The 15,183-nt window shown below is 49.3% G+C and overlaps 1 protein-coding gene across 1 annotated transcript in view; it reads left to right on the forward strand.

Moving 5' to 3' along the window:
- The first annotated feature begins 6,353 nt into the window (after nucleotides 1-6,353).
- The window catches only part of Gal3st2 (galactose-3-O-sulfotransferase 2), an 11,082-nt gene continuing 2,252 nt past the window's right edge, over nucleotides 6,354-15,183 (forward strand). The window contains exons 1-3 of the mRNA XM_032901695.1: nucleotides 6,354-6,540; nucleotides 13,721-13,807; nucleotides 14,801-15,068. Coding sequence (XP_032757586.1) covers nucleotides 6,512-6,540; nucleotides 13,721-13,807; nucleotides 14,801-15,068 — 384 coding nt within the window. The 5' untranslated portion in view covers nucleotides 6,354-6,511. The remainder of the gene's footprint in view (nucleotides 6,541-13,720; nucleotides 13,808-14,800; nucleotides 15,069-15,183) is intronic.

Raw genomic sequence — 15,183 nt, forward strand, 5'->3', positions numbered from 1 at the left:
AAAAGGTGGACCAGGTGACCACGAGGACTCTCTACTCCCAACCCACACAGACAGGAAGTCTCTACTGAGCAAGCTGGGAGAGGCTATTGTGTTTGGATTAGAGGTCTAGGATTCCAAGGCTAGATACCTAAGCTGTTGCAATGTGAGACATTGTTACCTAACCAGGATGGTGGGAGGAGCATACCCAGGATCAGCAGCTTCTCTGGGACGTGTGCAAGCATAGCCTGGAGTCTCAGCCCTGGGGAAGGTGGCGTGGGCATGGGCAGGCCCTGCCCAGGACTACAGGGAGCTATACGGTCTTCCAGAGCAGCATGCTTCCCAGAAGTAGGAGGGCAGATGTCACATGAAGATGGTCGGGATCCAGTGCTTTGTATGGTTGCAAAGCCGTGGAGACCTTACCGGTCCAGTTGTGCTCTCTGGGTCCCGCACACTACCCAGTGGCGGCCACTGTGAAACCGCTCCCACCCCTGGATAGGCGTGATGCAGAAGACTCTGCTCTTAGCCCGGGTACCTTGGTTGCAACTCCCCATTGCTGACCTTCTGGAATCTCAAAGCCGGGGTTGGTAGGTGACCCATAGGCGTTAGAAGAAGGACCCCTTGCTTTAGAGGACCAGGGGGATCAGAGAGCAAGCACAGCTAAAGTGGAGCTGCTGCTGTGAAGTCACAGACCTGTGCCCCGCGGGGCTCCTTCATGGTGGAGTATCCAAGTTCTGAGCCCCGTGTCATTCTTTTTCTTAAGAATGTACAAGTGACCCAAGGTAACTATTTTTCCCTCAGCACGACCCTTATCACTGGTTAGGGCTGGGTCTGGCCCTGAAAAGTGCTTGACATTTCCTGTCCCAGGTCTGAGGACGGACTAGGGCATGTCCTGCTGCATAGACTTACAGCTGAAGAGGACATGGGATAGCGAGGGCCATTATCATTCATGGATAGCTTCCTGTCTGTAGAGCATGCGCAGAGACTTGTGTAAGAGTGTGCACACGTGCACCACACACCACACACACACACACACACACACACACACACACACACACACACACACACACACACACACACACACACACACACACACACACACACACACACATACAAACTACACACACACACACACACACACACACACACACACACACACACACACACACACACACACACACACACACACACACACACACACACACACACACACACACACACACACACACACACACACACACACAAACCACACACACACACACACACAAACACACACACATACACACACACACACACATACCACACACACACAAACACACACCACACACACACATACACACCACACATATACACACACACCACATACTACACACGCACACACACTATACACACACACCACACACGCACTACACACACATACACACTACACACCACACACACACAACAAATACACACACACACACACACTACCCACACACCACACACACACACACACTACACACACACCACACACACAAACACAAACACACACACACACACACACACACACACACACACACACACACACACACACACACACACACACACACACACACACACACACACACACACAGAGCTACCAGAAGTTACAGCTATTCTCTGTAGTTTGGTGGGAAGCAGGGTGGGCTGTTTTCAGTACCTAGGGATGTTGTTTCTGCAGATGGAGTGGAACCGTCAGGCTGGGGCAATGTCTTTATGGGTAGGGGGTTATGCCCAGTAGAATGTGTCTCAATTTCTCTTGACGGGAGGCATGTTCACGACTAGCTTGAGATTAGCTTGTAAGGTTTTTAGGACAGCACTTGCCAGGGTAGTTGATCAAAAGGGGCTCCAAGTCTCAGACAATGTTTGAAGAAATCCAAATGTGACCTGTGCTGGGTGGTCTGGCCTACCTGGGTGCATATAGGCCAGCCCATGACAATCTTTATCTACAGGACTACAGTAGTCTCTCCCTGTTGGCAATCACCCAGCTGGTGTGCCTTGGGAGGTGTCCTCTCTTTATAGAATGTGTGGCTGTTATTCGCCACCTTAGTGTACAGGCAGTGTAGTTGTGAGAGCTACATTTTTGGTTATGTGGTCCGTGGGTCTTTGGACACTGGGAGTGAGTATAGTGGGGATCGTTGGGATACATTCCAGGTGACTCGTGGGATGTGTACTATCCGCTTAACTTGGATGGGCATATTTGTCTCCAACTCTGGAAAACGGAAACCCCGTGGGCAGCCAGATAGGTCCTCCCGTTGGTTCTCAATGAACCCTGGGCTGATAAGGGGTGTATACGAGGGAGCCCCTGGACGGGAGCTCTCCCTACTACAGGTCCCACCGGCCTGGCCCCTGGCTGCCTTTGCGTTCTGCTTGACAGGTGGTCTCCCTGTCCTCCACTCCTGGCCTGGGTTCTGAAACCCAGAAATCAAGAATGGATCCTTTGTTCTTTGGTCACATCTGCCTGGGCTCAATGCCGGCTGGCCAGGCAGCACCAACTGGAGAAGCAAACTAGGGGGTTTGAGCAGCCTTGGTGGCACACTTGTCCTGCTAGGGGTGGGTCTGGCTGAGAGGGGCCACTTTCTACAGGCCAAAGGCTCTGTGCCTAGCACATTGGCAGAACCGGGCTGAGAGAAGGCAGAACCCTAGGTAGATGGAACTGTCCTTATACAATGCATGGGCCAGCAAGGCCAGTTGGAGACTTCTGTGTCCATTGTGTCTCAGAACCTGTGGAGCCCAGACAGGAGGATCCGCAAGAGCCTCTCGTAGAGTGGAGCAGCCCTTACCATTTTCTGAGTGGAATGTGGGGGAGGTGAGGGGCAGGGTGGAGAACAGCCTGGTACTGCACATCCATTACCTCACCTGCTGTTAGCCCTGAGAGCTGCTTGGCAGACCCCTTGCATTTGTGTAAGTTCTGGGATGTATGCTGGCCTTAGAGAATTATGCCTAGGACCTGACCCCAGTGGAGAAGGTTGTTGACAGGACTGTGGTGAGGCCTCCTTGCTACCTTCCTCTTTTTTAAAATGGGAACCACCTAAGTTTTAGTGTTTAATAATTAGGAGACAATTTACCAGGCTGTGAAGACACAAAAGCAAGCTCAACTATATAAGCTGTGGTAAGAATGCATGCTTTACCAAACCCATGTCCTTTCAAGTTCCTGTCTCAGGACTGCTGTTGTGGGGTGGTGAAGGCTCACGCCTTCAATCCCAGCACTTGGGAGGCAGAGTCAGGTGGATCTCTGAGTTCAAGGCCAGCCTGGTCTACAGAACAAGTTCCAGGTTAGCCAGGGCTGTCAGAGAAACCCTCTCAGGGGAAAAAAACAAAAGAAATAAAAACACCCAATAAATAATAGATAAACAACGTAAATAAATAATAGATGAACACATAGGTGAAGAAGCAGTTTGGTTTTCTCCTGGCTTGGGAAAATGGTGTTCTGGATTTCAGTATAAGTCGCTGGCAGCTTTCACTCCTTCCGTGTGGTAGCTATCTTGTTTATGTTTTTTTTGGGCCCGAGGTCAGTGTTGTTTTTTTCTCCACAGCGCCAACGTGACTTTGCTATAAGGGTGTCTCTACCAGCAAGGTGATTTTCTGTATGGCCTTGGGATCCATCTTGGCCAATTCACTTGTGGTGACATCTCTTGTTTACCTATTTTGTCTTACTCAGTGTTCTGTTGCTATGAAGAGATGCCATGACCACAGCAGCTCTTCTAAAGAAACTTATTAACAGGGTCTGGGGCTGGAGAGATGGCTCAGTGGTTAAGAGCACTGACTGCTCTTCCAGAGGTCCTGAGTTCAAATCCCAGCAACCACACGGTGGCTCACAACCATCTGTAGTGGGATCTGATGCCCTCTTCTGGTGCGTCTGAAGACAGCTACAGTGCACTCATATATAATAAATAAATCTTTAAACAAACAAACAAACAAACAGGGTCTGGTTTACAGTTTCAAAGGTTTAGTCTGTAATTGGCGTGGTGGGAAGCATGGTGGTGCGCAGTCAGACCCAGTGCTGGAGAGGGAGCTGAGAGTTCTACATCCGGTTCAACAGGCAGCAGGAAGAGAGGGTGACATTGGTCCTGGCTTGAGCATTGGAAACCCTAAAGCCTATCCCCATCGACATACTTTCTCCAACAAGGCCACACACCCTAATTACTGTCAAGTAGCTCTGTTCCCTAGTGACCAAGCTTTCAAATATGTGATCCTATGGGGGCCATTCCAATGCAAACCACCACACCTACACTTCAGTTTCTCAGCCAACAAGCCCCCAGCCATGGCTTCTTGCGACAACACAATTTTGGGGGGTAGGGGTGTGGGCCTCCAGCTCTTATAAGTTGGACACACTGGTAAGCTGGACAGGAGTTGCTAGGCTGAGGGCAAGCCCCTCAGTGGATGGGGCTAACAGCTACCTCACTCAGACTCTCTGATATCTCTGAGTCTACTTGAGCATATGTGGTGGTTTGAATGAGAATGGCCCCCACAGACTTATATACTTGAATGCTTTGGTCCTCAGTTGCTAGAATTGTGTAGTAAAGATTAGGAGGTGTGGCCTTATTGGAGGAAGCATATCACTGGGGTGGACTTTGAGGTTCAAAAGCCCATCCCAGCCCCTTTTTGTTTCTGTTTGTTTCTCCGTCAGTCAGTCAGTCAGCCTGTCTGTCTGTCTGTGTCTCCCTCTTTCTGCCTCCTGTTTGTGGATCAGATGTAAGCTCACAGTCACTGCTCTGAGCACAGTGTTTGCCTGCCTGTGGCCATGCTCTTCACCATGATGGTCATGGACTAACCCTCTGAACTGTATAGCAAGCCCCTAGTTAAATGTTATCTGTCTGTCTGTCTGTCTAATCTATCTATCTATCTATCTATCTATCTATCTATCTATCTATCTATCTATCTATCTATCTATCATCTATCATCTATCTACCAACTATCTATTTATCATCTACCTACCTACCAACTATCTATCTATCTATCTATCTATCTATCTATCTATCTATCTATCTATCTATCTATTTTTGTTGTTGTTTGTTTTTGAGACAAGGTTTCTCTATGTAAAAGTCCTTGAACTTGATCAGTAGACTAGGCTGGCCTCAAACTCACAGATACCCTCTGCCTCCAGAGGGCTGGGATTAAAGTGTGCACCACCACCACCACCCTGCTTTCTTTTCACAGCAATGGACCAGTGTCTAGGACAGCATCTCTGGAGCCTGTCCTCCTCGCCATCTGGGTGGTGAGGGATCCAAGATACTGTCCTCCAAGCATGCAACCGACCCTGGCATACGGCCACCCTTCATACCCCGGGTCAAAGCAAGGAGACAAGGTTTTCAGTGTTCTGATGTCTAAAGCCACACAAGAAGGGCAGTGTTCAAGGCTTTCTCATGAGTTAAGAACCAGAGCTGGCCATAAGGGACAAGATTAGGGAGCTACACCATGGGCTGCTGTGGGTCAGCAGCCACAGCTGTCAATCTGTCCGGGACTTGCCCAGACGGACTTACCTCTCAAGTGTTAACTATGTTCAGCATGTCTCAGAATTTTAAATTAATAGTTAATAAGGAAGGAATTTTGAGATAGGTTCTTACTATGTATATAACCCTGTCTGACATGGCTGACTGACCCCCCTTTTGTTTTTCACAAGACAGGGTGTGCCTTGGCCTTGAACTCACCTTGAACTCACCTTGAACTCACCTTGAACTCAGGTACATCCACCTGTCTCTGCCTCCAGAGTATTTGGATTAAAAGCTGCTTATTTTATTTATTTCCCTAGAAAAGAAATTTTCATGCAACAAAATCTACAAAAAAAATTTTTTTTAAAAAATTTATTTCCTACGTCATGGTCTTCTTTCAAAGGTCCCTTTTTTATCCCAAGATTATAAGGAAAAACTTTTTTTTTCTCTTAGTATAAAGAAAGCTTTGAAGAAGAAAATATTTCTGGCATTTGGTTACACATCGACAGGACTATTGGCCAATTCCCAAATCTCTACCACCCATAAAAGTTAGGGAATCTGTGGATCCCTCACTGGTCCCTCTGGAGCAGCTCCCTCTAAGACTACTCCGGGAGGGCTAACATGGAAGGTGGGAGGAGAAAGTCTGACTTGACCAAGGAAATCCTCCTGGGTCAAATATCCCAGCTGCCAGGGCCCCGCCTGGTAATACAGGAAGGGGAGGTGAGGGAAGGGCCAGCTTTCTCCTCTGAGCCTTGGAGGAAGGCTCATTTCTCATTAGGATCCAGCACATAAGCTAGGTCACTGTTTTGTGGTGTGTGTGTGTGTGTGTGTGTGTGTGTGTGTGTGTGTGTGTGTGTGTGTGTGTGTGTGTGTTTGTGTGTCAGGGAGGGAAGGAGAGGAATAGAGGGTGGGGCATGCGGCACCACACCTGGGCCAGAAAGCGAGCTTCGTAGAAATTTAAGTTCAGTTTTCACTGAACCTATGCCCCATCTGGCATGCTGAGAGCTGACTGCCTTGTACTCAAGGCAGTGGGAGGTCTTGGCCGACACTTCCCTGTCCATCTCTGCTGGAGGTTCTGAGGCAGGATGCCGTCCATCCCGAGAGGCACACAGAGGTAAGGTGGCTCTGAGTGGCCAGCATAGGGCGTAGCACTTGTCTTCCTTCTAGAATAGTTCAAGAAGCTGGCAAAATATGTTGACGGTATTTGTCTTTGAAAGGAAGTTGGCTTGGATTTGGGGAATTAGTGCTAATGTTTCTTTGAAATCAATCTTTTTAGATTTTATTTCAACCTTTTAATGTTTGCGATGCCGAGGATTAAACTCAGGGATTTGCCCTTCAGTTTGTGGTGGAAGCAAGCACTCGGTCATAGAATTATACCTCAGGGGGTTGGGGATTTAGCTCAGTGGTAGAGCGCTTACCCAGGAAGCGCAAGGCCCTGGGTTCGATCCCCAGCTCCGAAAAAAAAAAACAAAAAAAAAAAAAAAAAAAAAAGAATTATACCTCAGGCCCAATTTCACTTGGGACAGGAGAGCATTTTGGAGTTTGGGAAGCCCATGAGAAAGCTGCACCCCAGTGCAGAGGTATCAGAATTACCTGGATTATTTAGGCTGAACCTTTTTGTGGGGGAGAGGCATTGGGATAAGAGACTTACTGGCTTGGTTCAGTGACTTTGGTCCTGCCCCATGGCTAAGTCCCTGTGTTTATAAGAATGTCGGGGCTCTGAGGTCCTGACAGAGCTGCCGTCCCTCGTTCACAGCCATAGAGAGAAGGTTGGTCTCTGCCCTGAAGTATCTACCCTCCCCTTCTCATGGGTATTGTTGGAATATTGTAAAGAATAGGCTCAGAGGTTTCCTGGTTAGTGACAGTTAAGGCACACGTCTGTAAACTTCAGGCCTCCCTTAGCTTAGGGGTATTCCATACTAGCCAGGTTGCTGCTGTCTCTTGGGCTCCTAGTCTGATGGTGGAAAGCCTGTTGAAAACCTGTGCTTCTACAGTGATGATCTCAAGAGAAGTCTCCCTCAGGGACGGAGATGCCCAGAGGGGCCTGTGTGACCTTGTGAACGGGAGGTCGATGTGACCATGGAGTCTGTGCGTCCCTGTGGTCAGCTGTCACTTAAGGCCAGCTACTGGATCCCAGTCTGGAGGCTGGCATTGCAGAGGGGTGGGTAGAGTAAGGAAGCGTGGGTACAGTTTGCTGGTGTCCACCATGTTGGCCACGTGTAGGAGAGGTGGGAACTGAGGCCGAGTGTGGTGGCATATCTGCTGTATGACAACTTCTTCCTGGGGAGGCGAAACTTACATTATCTGCTCATCCCAGATAGGGAGCCCAAGAGAGACCAAAGTATAGATACCACTAAATTCCAATTTGGTGAACAGTGAGTTTTATTGGGGTTACTTGTGGGGGTGTGGGTGAGGGGTTACTTAAAGGAGCAGAAATGATTCAAAGTTAGTCGAATCACCAAAGCCCACCCCAGCATTGGCAACAGAGCTGGGAACCTGGAACACATTGCACAACCCCCAAGTGGCTCAACAGGTTGGAGACTGTCCTTTTCAGGTGCCTCAGTTGCTCTAAACCTCTTCCGGGTGGTTGTTTTGGTCTCAGTCTTAAAGACTGAGGGAGACACATCTTTTATTGCTTACCCTGGTGGTGGCAGGGGCGTGTGTCTATTGAATCTTCTCAGTTTCAGGGACTTCCGAAGGCAGTTTGAGTCGTTTACCTTCTGGCAGAAGGAGCTTTCCCACAAGATGGTATGTTTTATTCTCTGAGGAAGCCTTTACAGGACAATGCCTTTAATCCCAGCCCTGAGGCCGCATAAGCAGGAAGATCTCTCGTGAATTCAAAGCTAGCCACGGCTACTAGTGAGATCCAGCTTCAATAATGAAACAGTCAAGCAAATAAATGAAAGTACCAGCTGAGTGTGCTGGTGTATACCTTTAATCTCAGCACTTGGGAGGCAGAAGTAGGCAGATGGCTCTGATTTTGAAACCAGCCTGGACTATGTAGCAACTGTAAGGCAACTTTGGTTACTTTGTGGATTCTTTCTTCCACCCTTGCAACCCCCTGACACCAGAGAGGAGAGAAAAAGGGATAGAGGGGAAAGGGGGCAACGTTATCATTAGACTGCTGCTCCCTGCTGATCAGGGGCATTGAGTTCCTTGGTGCAGGCAAGCTTGATATTCGGGGTCAGGATCTCTAAATTTCTTCTTGCTTCTTCCTTATGCATGACTACTTAAGAAACCACGAACAACCCCTCACGGGGCCATAGCATGTATATAACCCCTGAAAAGTCCCCAGAATTCCAAAGGTTGCAGAGTTGCTAAAACAATTGCAGCTGGCAAAACCATGCCTCTGCCAGAGCACGAGGCAAATGACAGTCAGCTGCTGTGGACAGTCTGACGCTGCCCCGTATCCCACACCTGGGATTAATACGAAAACATTCTTATAATATTTCTATGTCTTTTTAAAGAAACCAAAATTCTCGTCACAAGCAGTTTTCAGGACATCCTGAGCTGTAGAGAGACGTCTCAAAAAACAAACAAACAAAAGCAAACAAACAAACATGGAGAAAGGGAAGAAGTACTGAGGCCAGTTTTCTGCCCATGGAGGGAGCTCTATTGTTGACAGATGTCCCTTACCTTTTATGGGGCATATTGACTGGACACTCCCTGGGAAGGGTTCTCTCTGTCAGGCATCCTAAAAAAATAAAATAATAAAAGCCTGCCTCATTATTCAAACAAACCCTGGAGTCTAGTGATCCGTTCCCAATTAGACGATATCCTATTTTGTTTGGGGAGGTCACCTGACATGTTGTAGACCTTTGTCCATAGAACCTGGCTGGCTGGGAGCTAGGTGACCCCCTCTACCAGGGTGTAGCCAGGTCTGGAGAATAGCAAGGCACATGGAAGAGAGGGTGGTATAGAACCCATTGTGACAGGAGTGGCAATCTGTGGAGTTTCCATGTCATTTGTGGACCAACCAACCACTTGATGCAAGAAACTAACAGAAAGAGGATTTTAGAAACTGTTAGTACGCTTCACCGTCTGCCTGCCTACCTTTTGGAAGGTGTTTATGTGTGGCACACGACTCTCTGATCCGGGGACAGCCATCCTTCTGGATCACTGGCTAGTGATACGTGCTCTGCTCTGAGTTTCCAGGTGGTTCCTGGGTTGGACTCACCTCCTATCTTGGTAGGTATAGGGCAAGTCAGCCATTGACTAGTACGGCAGGAGGCCCTGGGGCTGACAGTTTGTCCCCTAGGATTGTACCCGATAGGCTGAGGGTAGAGAAGAGGTAACATAGATGGGAGAGCAGAGGTCTGGGCACCTGGGAAGGAGTATGGCACACATTTTTTACAAGTAGCTTTGCTTCCTGGTTTGGGTGCCCTGGAGCTTAACTTGATATTCGGACTGTCTCTGTAAAGGCTCATTCCTGGCAAACCATAGGGCAGATGGTCAGCGTGGGCTGAAACTTTATGAATCTGAGAGGAGGCAGTAAAAGGCAGCGTGCTCAAGGGAGGATTTTTACCTGGAAGAACAAAAGGATGTCTGGGGAAGAGAAGATTAGCTGCTGTTTGGCCATGTTTGGCACTGTTCTTATCAGGTGGAGTTCTTACTCTAACTACAGAAGACTGTAAACTGGCCAGCCCTCTGCAGTCACCTACCCAGAGAGTGCTAACCACAGTGACTCGGTCAGGATTGGGAAGACTTATGCGCTCTAACTCAGTGCACGTCTTCAGGAGAGGCCCTACAATGTCACTTCCGTCTTCTGTTTTCCAATCTCCTTTATATTAACACGGCTCAGCATTCTACATCTTAAGTCTCATCTGAAGGCCTCTAGGAGAACACTGGCTCCCACATGGTTAGGAGGAGGGTCTCATTGCCCACCCCCACAGTGACACAGTTTCTATAACAAGGCCACACCTTCTCCTACAAGGCCACACCTTCTAATAGTGCCACTCCCTGGGCCAAGTATATTCCATCACAGGGTACTGAGGGGTTTTATGCTGCACATCATTATGAGATACCCACATGTACCATGGCTTGTGCCTTTGGGATCTACACCGTGAGTGAGGAAGCCAGGAGACAAATGTGGTAGCTTTAGCCATGTGCATTTTGAAGGCGAATGCAGGTAAGTGTTTCATCTGCAATGGTAACAAAAGCTAGCAGATCTAAATAAGTACCAGGGAAGCTAGGACAGAAAACTCGTGTTGACAATGTGGTTAGAGGAACTAGGACCTGTGGGATGACATCCACCACCTCCCCGGGTGGAGCTTCGTGAAGCCCTGCTTCTTCATATCCATGCCTACAGTACCTTTCCGGCCTGTGGGATGTATTGCCTTACTAGGTCCTGCTTTGTATGCAAACTCAGCCTGGGATGGTTTGGCTCTGTTCTCCTCCCTTCTGACGTAGGCCAGGATGGGAGCTGAGAAAAAGGCAAGAAAGTTGGGAGTAAGAGGTCTTTCATAAACTGATGGGTTATGACAAGCAATTTTATAAAGCAGTATGGCATCTTTTAAAAAAATATTTATTTATTTATTTATTTATTTATTACACTGTTGCTGTCTTCAGCTGCACCAGAAGAGGGCATCAGATCCCATTACAGATGGTTGTGAGCCACCCTGTGGTTGCTGGGATTTGAACTCAGGACCTCTGGAAGAACAGTCAGTGCTCTTTACCACCGAGCCATCTGTCCATCCCGCAGTACAGCATTTTACATACTCTTTGCAGGGAGGAATTGGATGGGGTCAACGAGAGGCTATCATATAATGGGATGAGGTCAGCAAGAACTAATCAAGCCACGCTGTACAAAGGGAGCACAGGGCACCTCAAGAACACCAAGTGCCACAGGCCAGCACTCAGTGACACTGAGACTGACTACTGCAGCCCTCAAGGAGGGGAAAAATCAAGTTCCCAGGATCTGAAACAGAAATTCCCCCAAGGTCCTCACCTCGGGCCATCTTAAGCCTTGCCAAGCATGTTCTGGCTCTAGCTAAGGGATACACCTCTAAGTTAACCAGCATGGCCCTAAACATTTCCCACCTTCTCCAAACAGAAGTTTGGATTCACAACTGGGCTTCAGTGGGGCTTCACATATAGGTAAGAGGTAAGTGGTGTTACAGAGTCCCTCGTTGCTGGCTACCATGGGTCTGCTCTGAAAGAATGCATGGTGGAGAGGTGGTCAGGCTGTCCTCGGATGGTCGATGACACTTGTTTGTTCTGTACGTAGTAACTGTAACCAAGCACAAGCTATACTCTCTCAGGTTGAGCATCCAAGACTCACACAGTCTTCAGCAAAGTCAAAGGAGGGTACCCAGGCCCAGACAGGTGTCGGACAGAGCTCTCAGAGAGCTATAATCCCAATCTATTCAGTTGTCCACTTAAACTGTGGGAACCGTCTGTTCTTATGTCACCTGCTGTGTGAGGTGCTGTCATCTAGGAAGAGTTCCAGCCTTTCCCAATATCCTTCAAAATGTCCTCTCAGGGCTTATCAGGGAGTGAAAAAAAAAAAGCCCCTCGTGATTATGTTTCTGGGAAATCAACGAGCCAGCAGGCTTCTTGGAGGTTGGGGAGCAGGTAACTCCTCACACAGCACAGGCCGCTCACAGGAAAACTAGACCCATTCATGGCAGAGGTGAATTACACTCTCAGATTGCGTAAGGGGGCAGGAGAACAACCCAAACCCAAGGTGTCTGAGGCCAGGGAACTGTAGGGGACAATTATGGAAAGTTAGCTTCCTTAAAAAACACAGAAATAGTATAAGAATATGTTCTCATTTTAATCCCAGATGTGGCATGAGGGGCCGCTTCAGGCTGCCCTCAGCGGCTGACTCCGATTTGCCTCGTGCTCTGGCGTAGGCATGGTTTTGCCCGCTGCAGACCGTTTCTGCAATCGTGTGACGTCTGGAATTCTGGGCGTTTTTCAAAGGGTCTATAGATACTAAAGCCTCGAAGGTGGGGTTGGTGGTTGGTGGTCATTCCGGGGGCGTTGTTTGCGGTTTGTTAGTAGCTGTGCTCAACGAAGAAACAAGAAGAAATTAGCTTCACAGATCTCTCTTTGCTCTCTATTCTCTTTCCTCCCTATCTAGTTATAGGGGTGAAATGGGGGGTGTGGGGGTGGATAAAGGGTGGAAAAGGAAGAAATCACAAAGTAGCAAAGACCAGCTACAAGCAAAGAAGAAACAAGAAGGAAATTAGAGTCGTAATCTCTCTCCCTTCTCTCTCTCTCTCTCTCTCTCTCTCTCTCTCTTCCTTTTTTTCTTTTTTTTCTTTTCTTATCTAGTGATGGGACAGGGAACAGGGTTGGGGGATAAAGTGTGGGGAAGAAGAACTCACAAAAGTAGCAAAGGCCAGCTACAAGGAAGACGTGGTTTTCTAATGCTCTACTACATGGCGAGGGTGCCCTCAGCCAGAGTGGCTGTGCCTCATGTGGTGACTCTGCATTGTGGATTAACAGCCTATGAATTAGGCAGCCGCACACGCCTGCCCCCCCCAGGCAGCTCTGGCACTGGGTCATGCCTTTTACTATGGCTTGACTTGAGGCAGGGACAGCTGCAAAGCAGCAGGAAATCCTGATAGGCTTCTGCTTTTTGGCTTCAGCAGGTGAAATGCCAGCACACTCCTCTGTCTCGGGATGTCTCCTGGCCAGCCAGCTGCCTGGTGTAGCCCTTCCCCACGCTGGGAGGCTTAAACAAGAGCAGTTCTTTTCAGGACTCTTTGGAAGCTAGAGTCTGTGAGAATGGTGTGTGTGTGTGTGTGTGTGTGTGTGTGAGAGAGAGAGAGAGAGAATATGCAAGTGTCTGTGTGTTAATGTGTTGTGTCTGTGTGTAAGTACATGAGTGTAAGTGTGCTGTGTGAGTGTGTACGAGCATGTGTGTGTGTGTGTTCATGTGTGCATTTCTGGATCTGGATCTCTCCTGGGCTTGAAGACAGCATCTTTCTTTGTCCTCACAGGGTGGGGTCAGGTGTGGAGAGGAAGCAAGCTTGGTGCATGTTTTCTCATCAGGACCCCAATCCCCAATGTTCCTGTTAGTGTCCTTAATATAGGACACTCTCACATCCAAGGCCAATTCAAACTGTTTCTCTATTGGGGGCTGGGGCCATAGCATATACATCTACTCTTCAGTCTTCCCTCAGCAGCTCAGAGGCTTGCAAGGGCTTGTAAGCCCCCAGCCCTAGGTGCTCCAGGTTCTGCGATGAGCAGGCCTGGCTCACCCTGCTCTGGGCTATCACAAGGCTCCTTGCTGAGCGGTTGTGGGACTGTGTATCCAAGTGGCACTAAGCAGGTATTGCCCACAGGTCCTTCCATGTGCTACTCTTGTTCCTGGTGCTGGCTGTGCTCCTGTTGGTTGGTTTTCTGCGTGTGGATTTCAGACTGCTTACACCGTAAGTCCTGTGCTCTGGGAGGCTGTGCTCGCCCCCTGCAGCCCCTCTGGGAGTCTGTGCTCAGGCCCTGTAGCACCCAGCACAGTACCAGGAACCCCCGTCCTGCCTGCTTTTAGGACACTAGCACTCACTCACTTTCCTTCTAAGATTCATTGTCCCCTCGGGGAGAGGGGTAAGCTTTGCTTGCCCTGGGCCTGTCTCCTGTGATGATGAGCCCACTGGGAAGGCTTCTTAGGAGGCTCTAGGAAGCAGGCCTGACCTGGCCAGCCTGGGCTAAGAAGGGAACCAAGAAGAACAGGGTCTACAGTAGGAGGCTTGGGAAGGCTACCTCCTGGCCTACAAAGATGGCATAGCTTCTAGCAAGACTTCCAGGTGGTGAGGTCATGGGTGCTCCGTTGTCACCAGACCCCAGAACATTCTCTCCCCCTGCTCCCAAGACTACGTCATCCAGGGGGTGGCCAGCTGTGCCCACTTGCACAACCAACTATCTCCCAGGTCAGGGTTTTCCAGGATTCTGGGCGGGTTTTAGTTTCTCCTCCTTCCTGTCTCCTCTGTCAAGATCCTTGTCAATCTTACTGGTTTACATTAAGACAGGAAGATGCCCGGTGACGCAGGTCATCTGTCCCAGCATATCTTTTGCTGGCTGACCTTGGCTGAGACCATAGAGCTCCTGCCACACAGGGTTCCGTGGGAGACAGACAACAGATTTGGGGGACTAGGGGGATGCTTGGACTCTGGGGTATCCCATGGCTAGCATGGGAACTGAAAGTACAACTGTTGAGAACATCTCGCTATGAGGGGAAATTGTATCTGTCACAGAGAATTCCCCAGGACGGGAAGATTACAGAGTGGGGGCTGGGGGCTGGGCTGGGGACCCAGCACTGGGTGACGGTGAGAGGAAACGGTATAGGGACCTCAGGTTGAGGGGTACTCCTTGAAGGGTGCCGTTGAAGGCGTGTGGCTTCTTTACTGATGACACGTTCTCTCCACTAGTACGTTCAGGGACAAGGCCCAGGAACCGCCAGTCACCAACATCATGTTCCTCAAGACGCACAAGACAGCCAGCAGTACAATACTCAACATCCTCTACCGCTTTTCCGAGTCTCACAACCTATCCACGGCGTTGCCCGAGGGCTCCAGAGTCCACCTGGGCTACCCCTGGCTTTTTGTGACCCGGTATGTAGAGGGCCTGAAGCAGGACGGCCGCCTGCAACACCACTTCAACATCATGTGCAACCACCTTCGGTTCAACTTCGGTGAGGTGCGGAACGGGGAGGTGGGGAAAGGGGGGGTGGGGTGGGCTAGAGCTGCCTCACTTGGGACTGTGGGTGTAGCTATGGTGCTCCCAGGGGGTGGAGTTAGCGCGGGGTGTGTAG

Source organism: Rattus rattus, chromosome 4 (genome assembly GCF_011064425.1).
Source record: "Rattus rattus isolate New Zealand chromosome 4, Rrattus_CSIRO_v1, whole genome shotgun sequence".
NCBI classification, from domain to species: domain Eukaryota; kingdom Metazoa; phylum Chordata; class Mammalia; order Rodentia; family Muridae; genus Rattus; species Rattus rattus.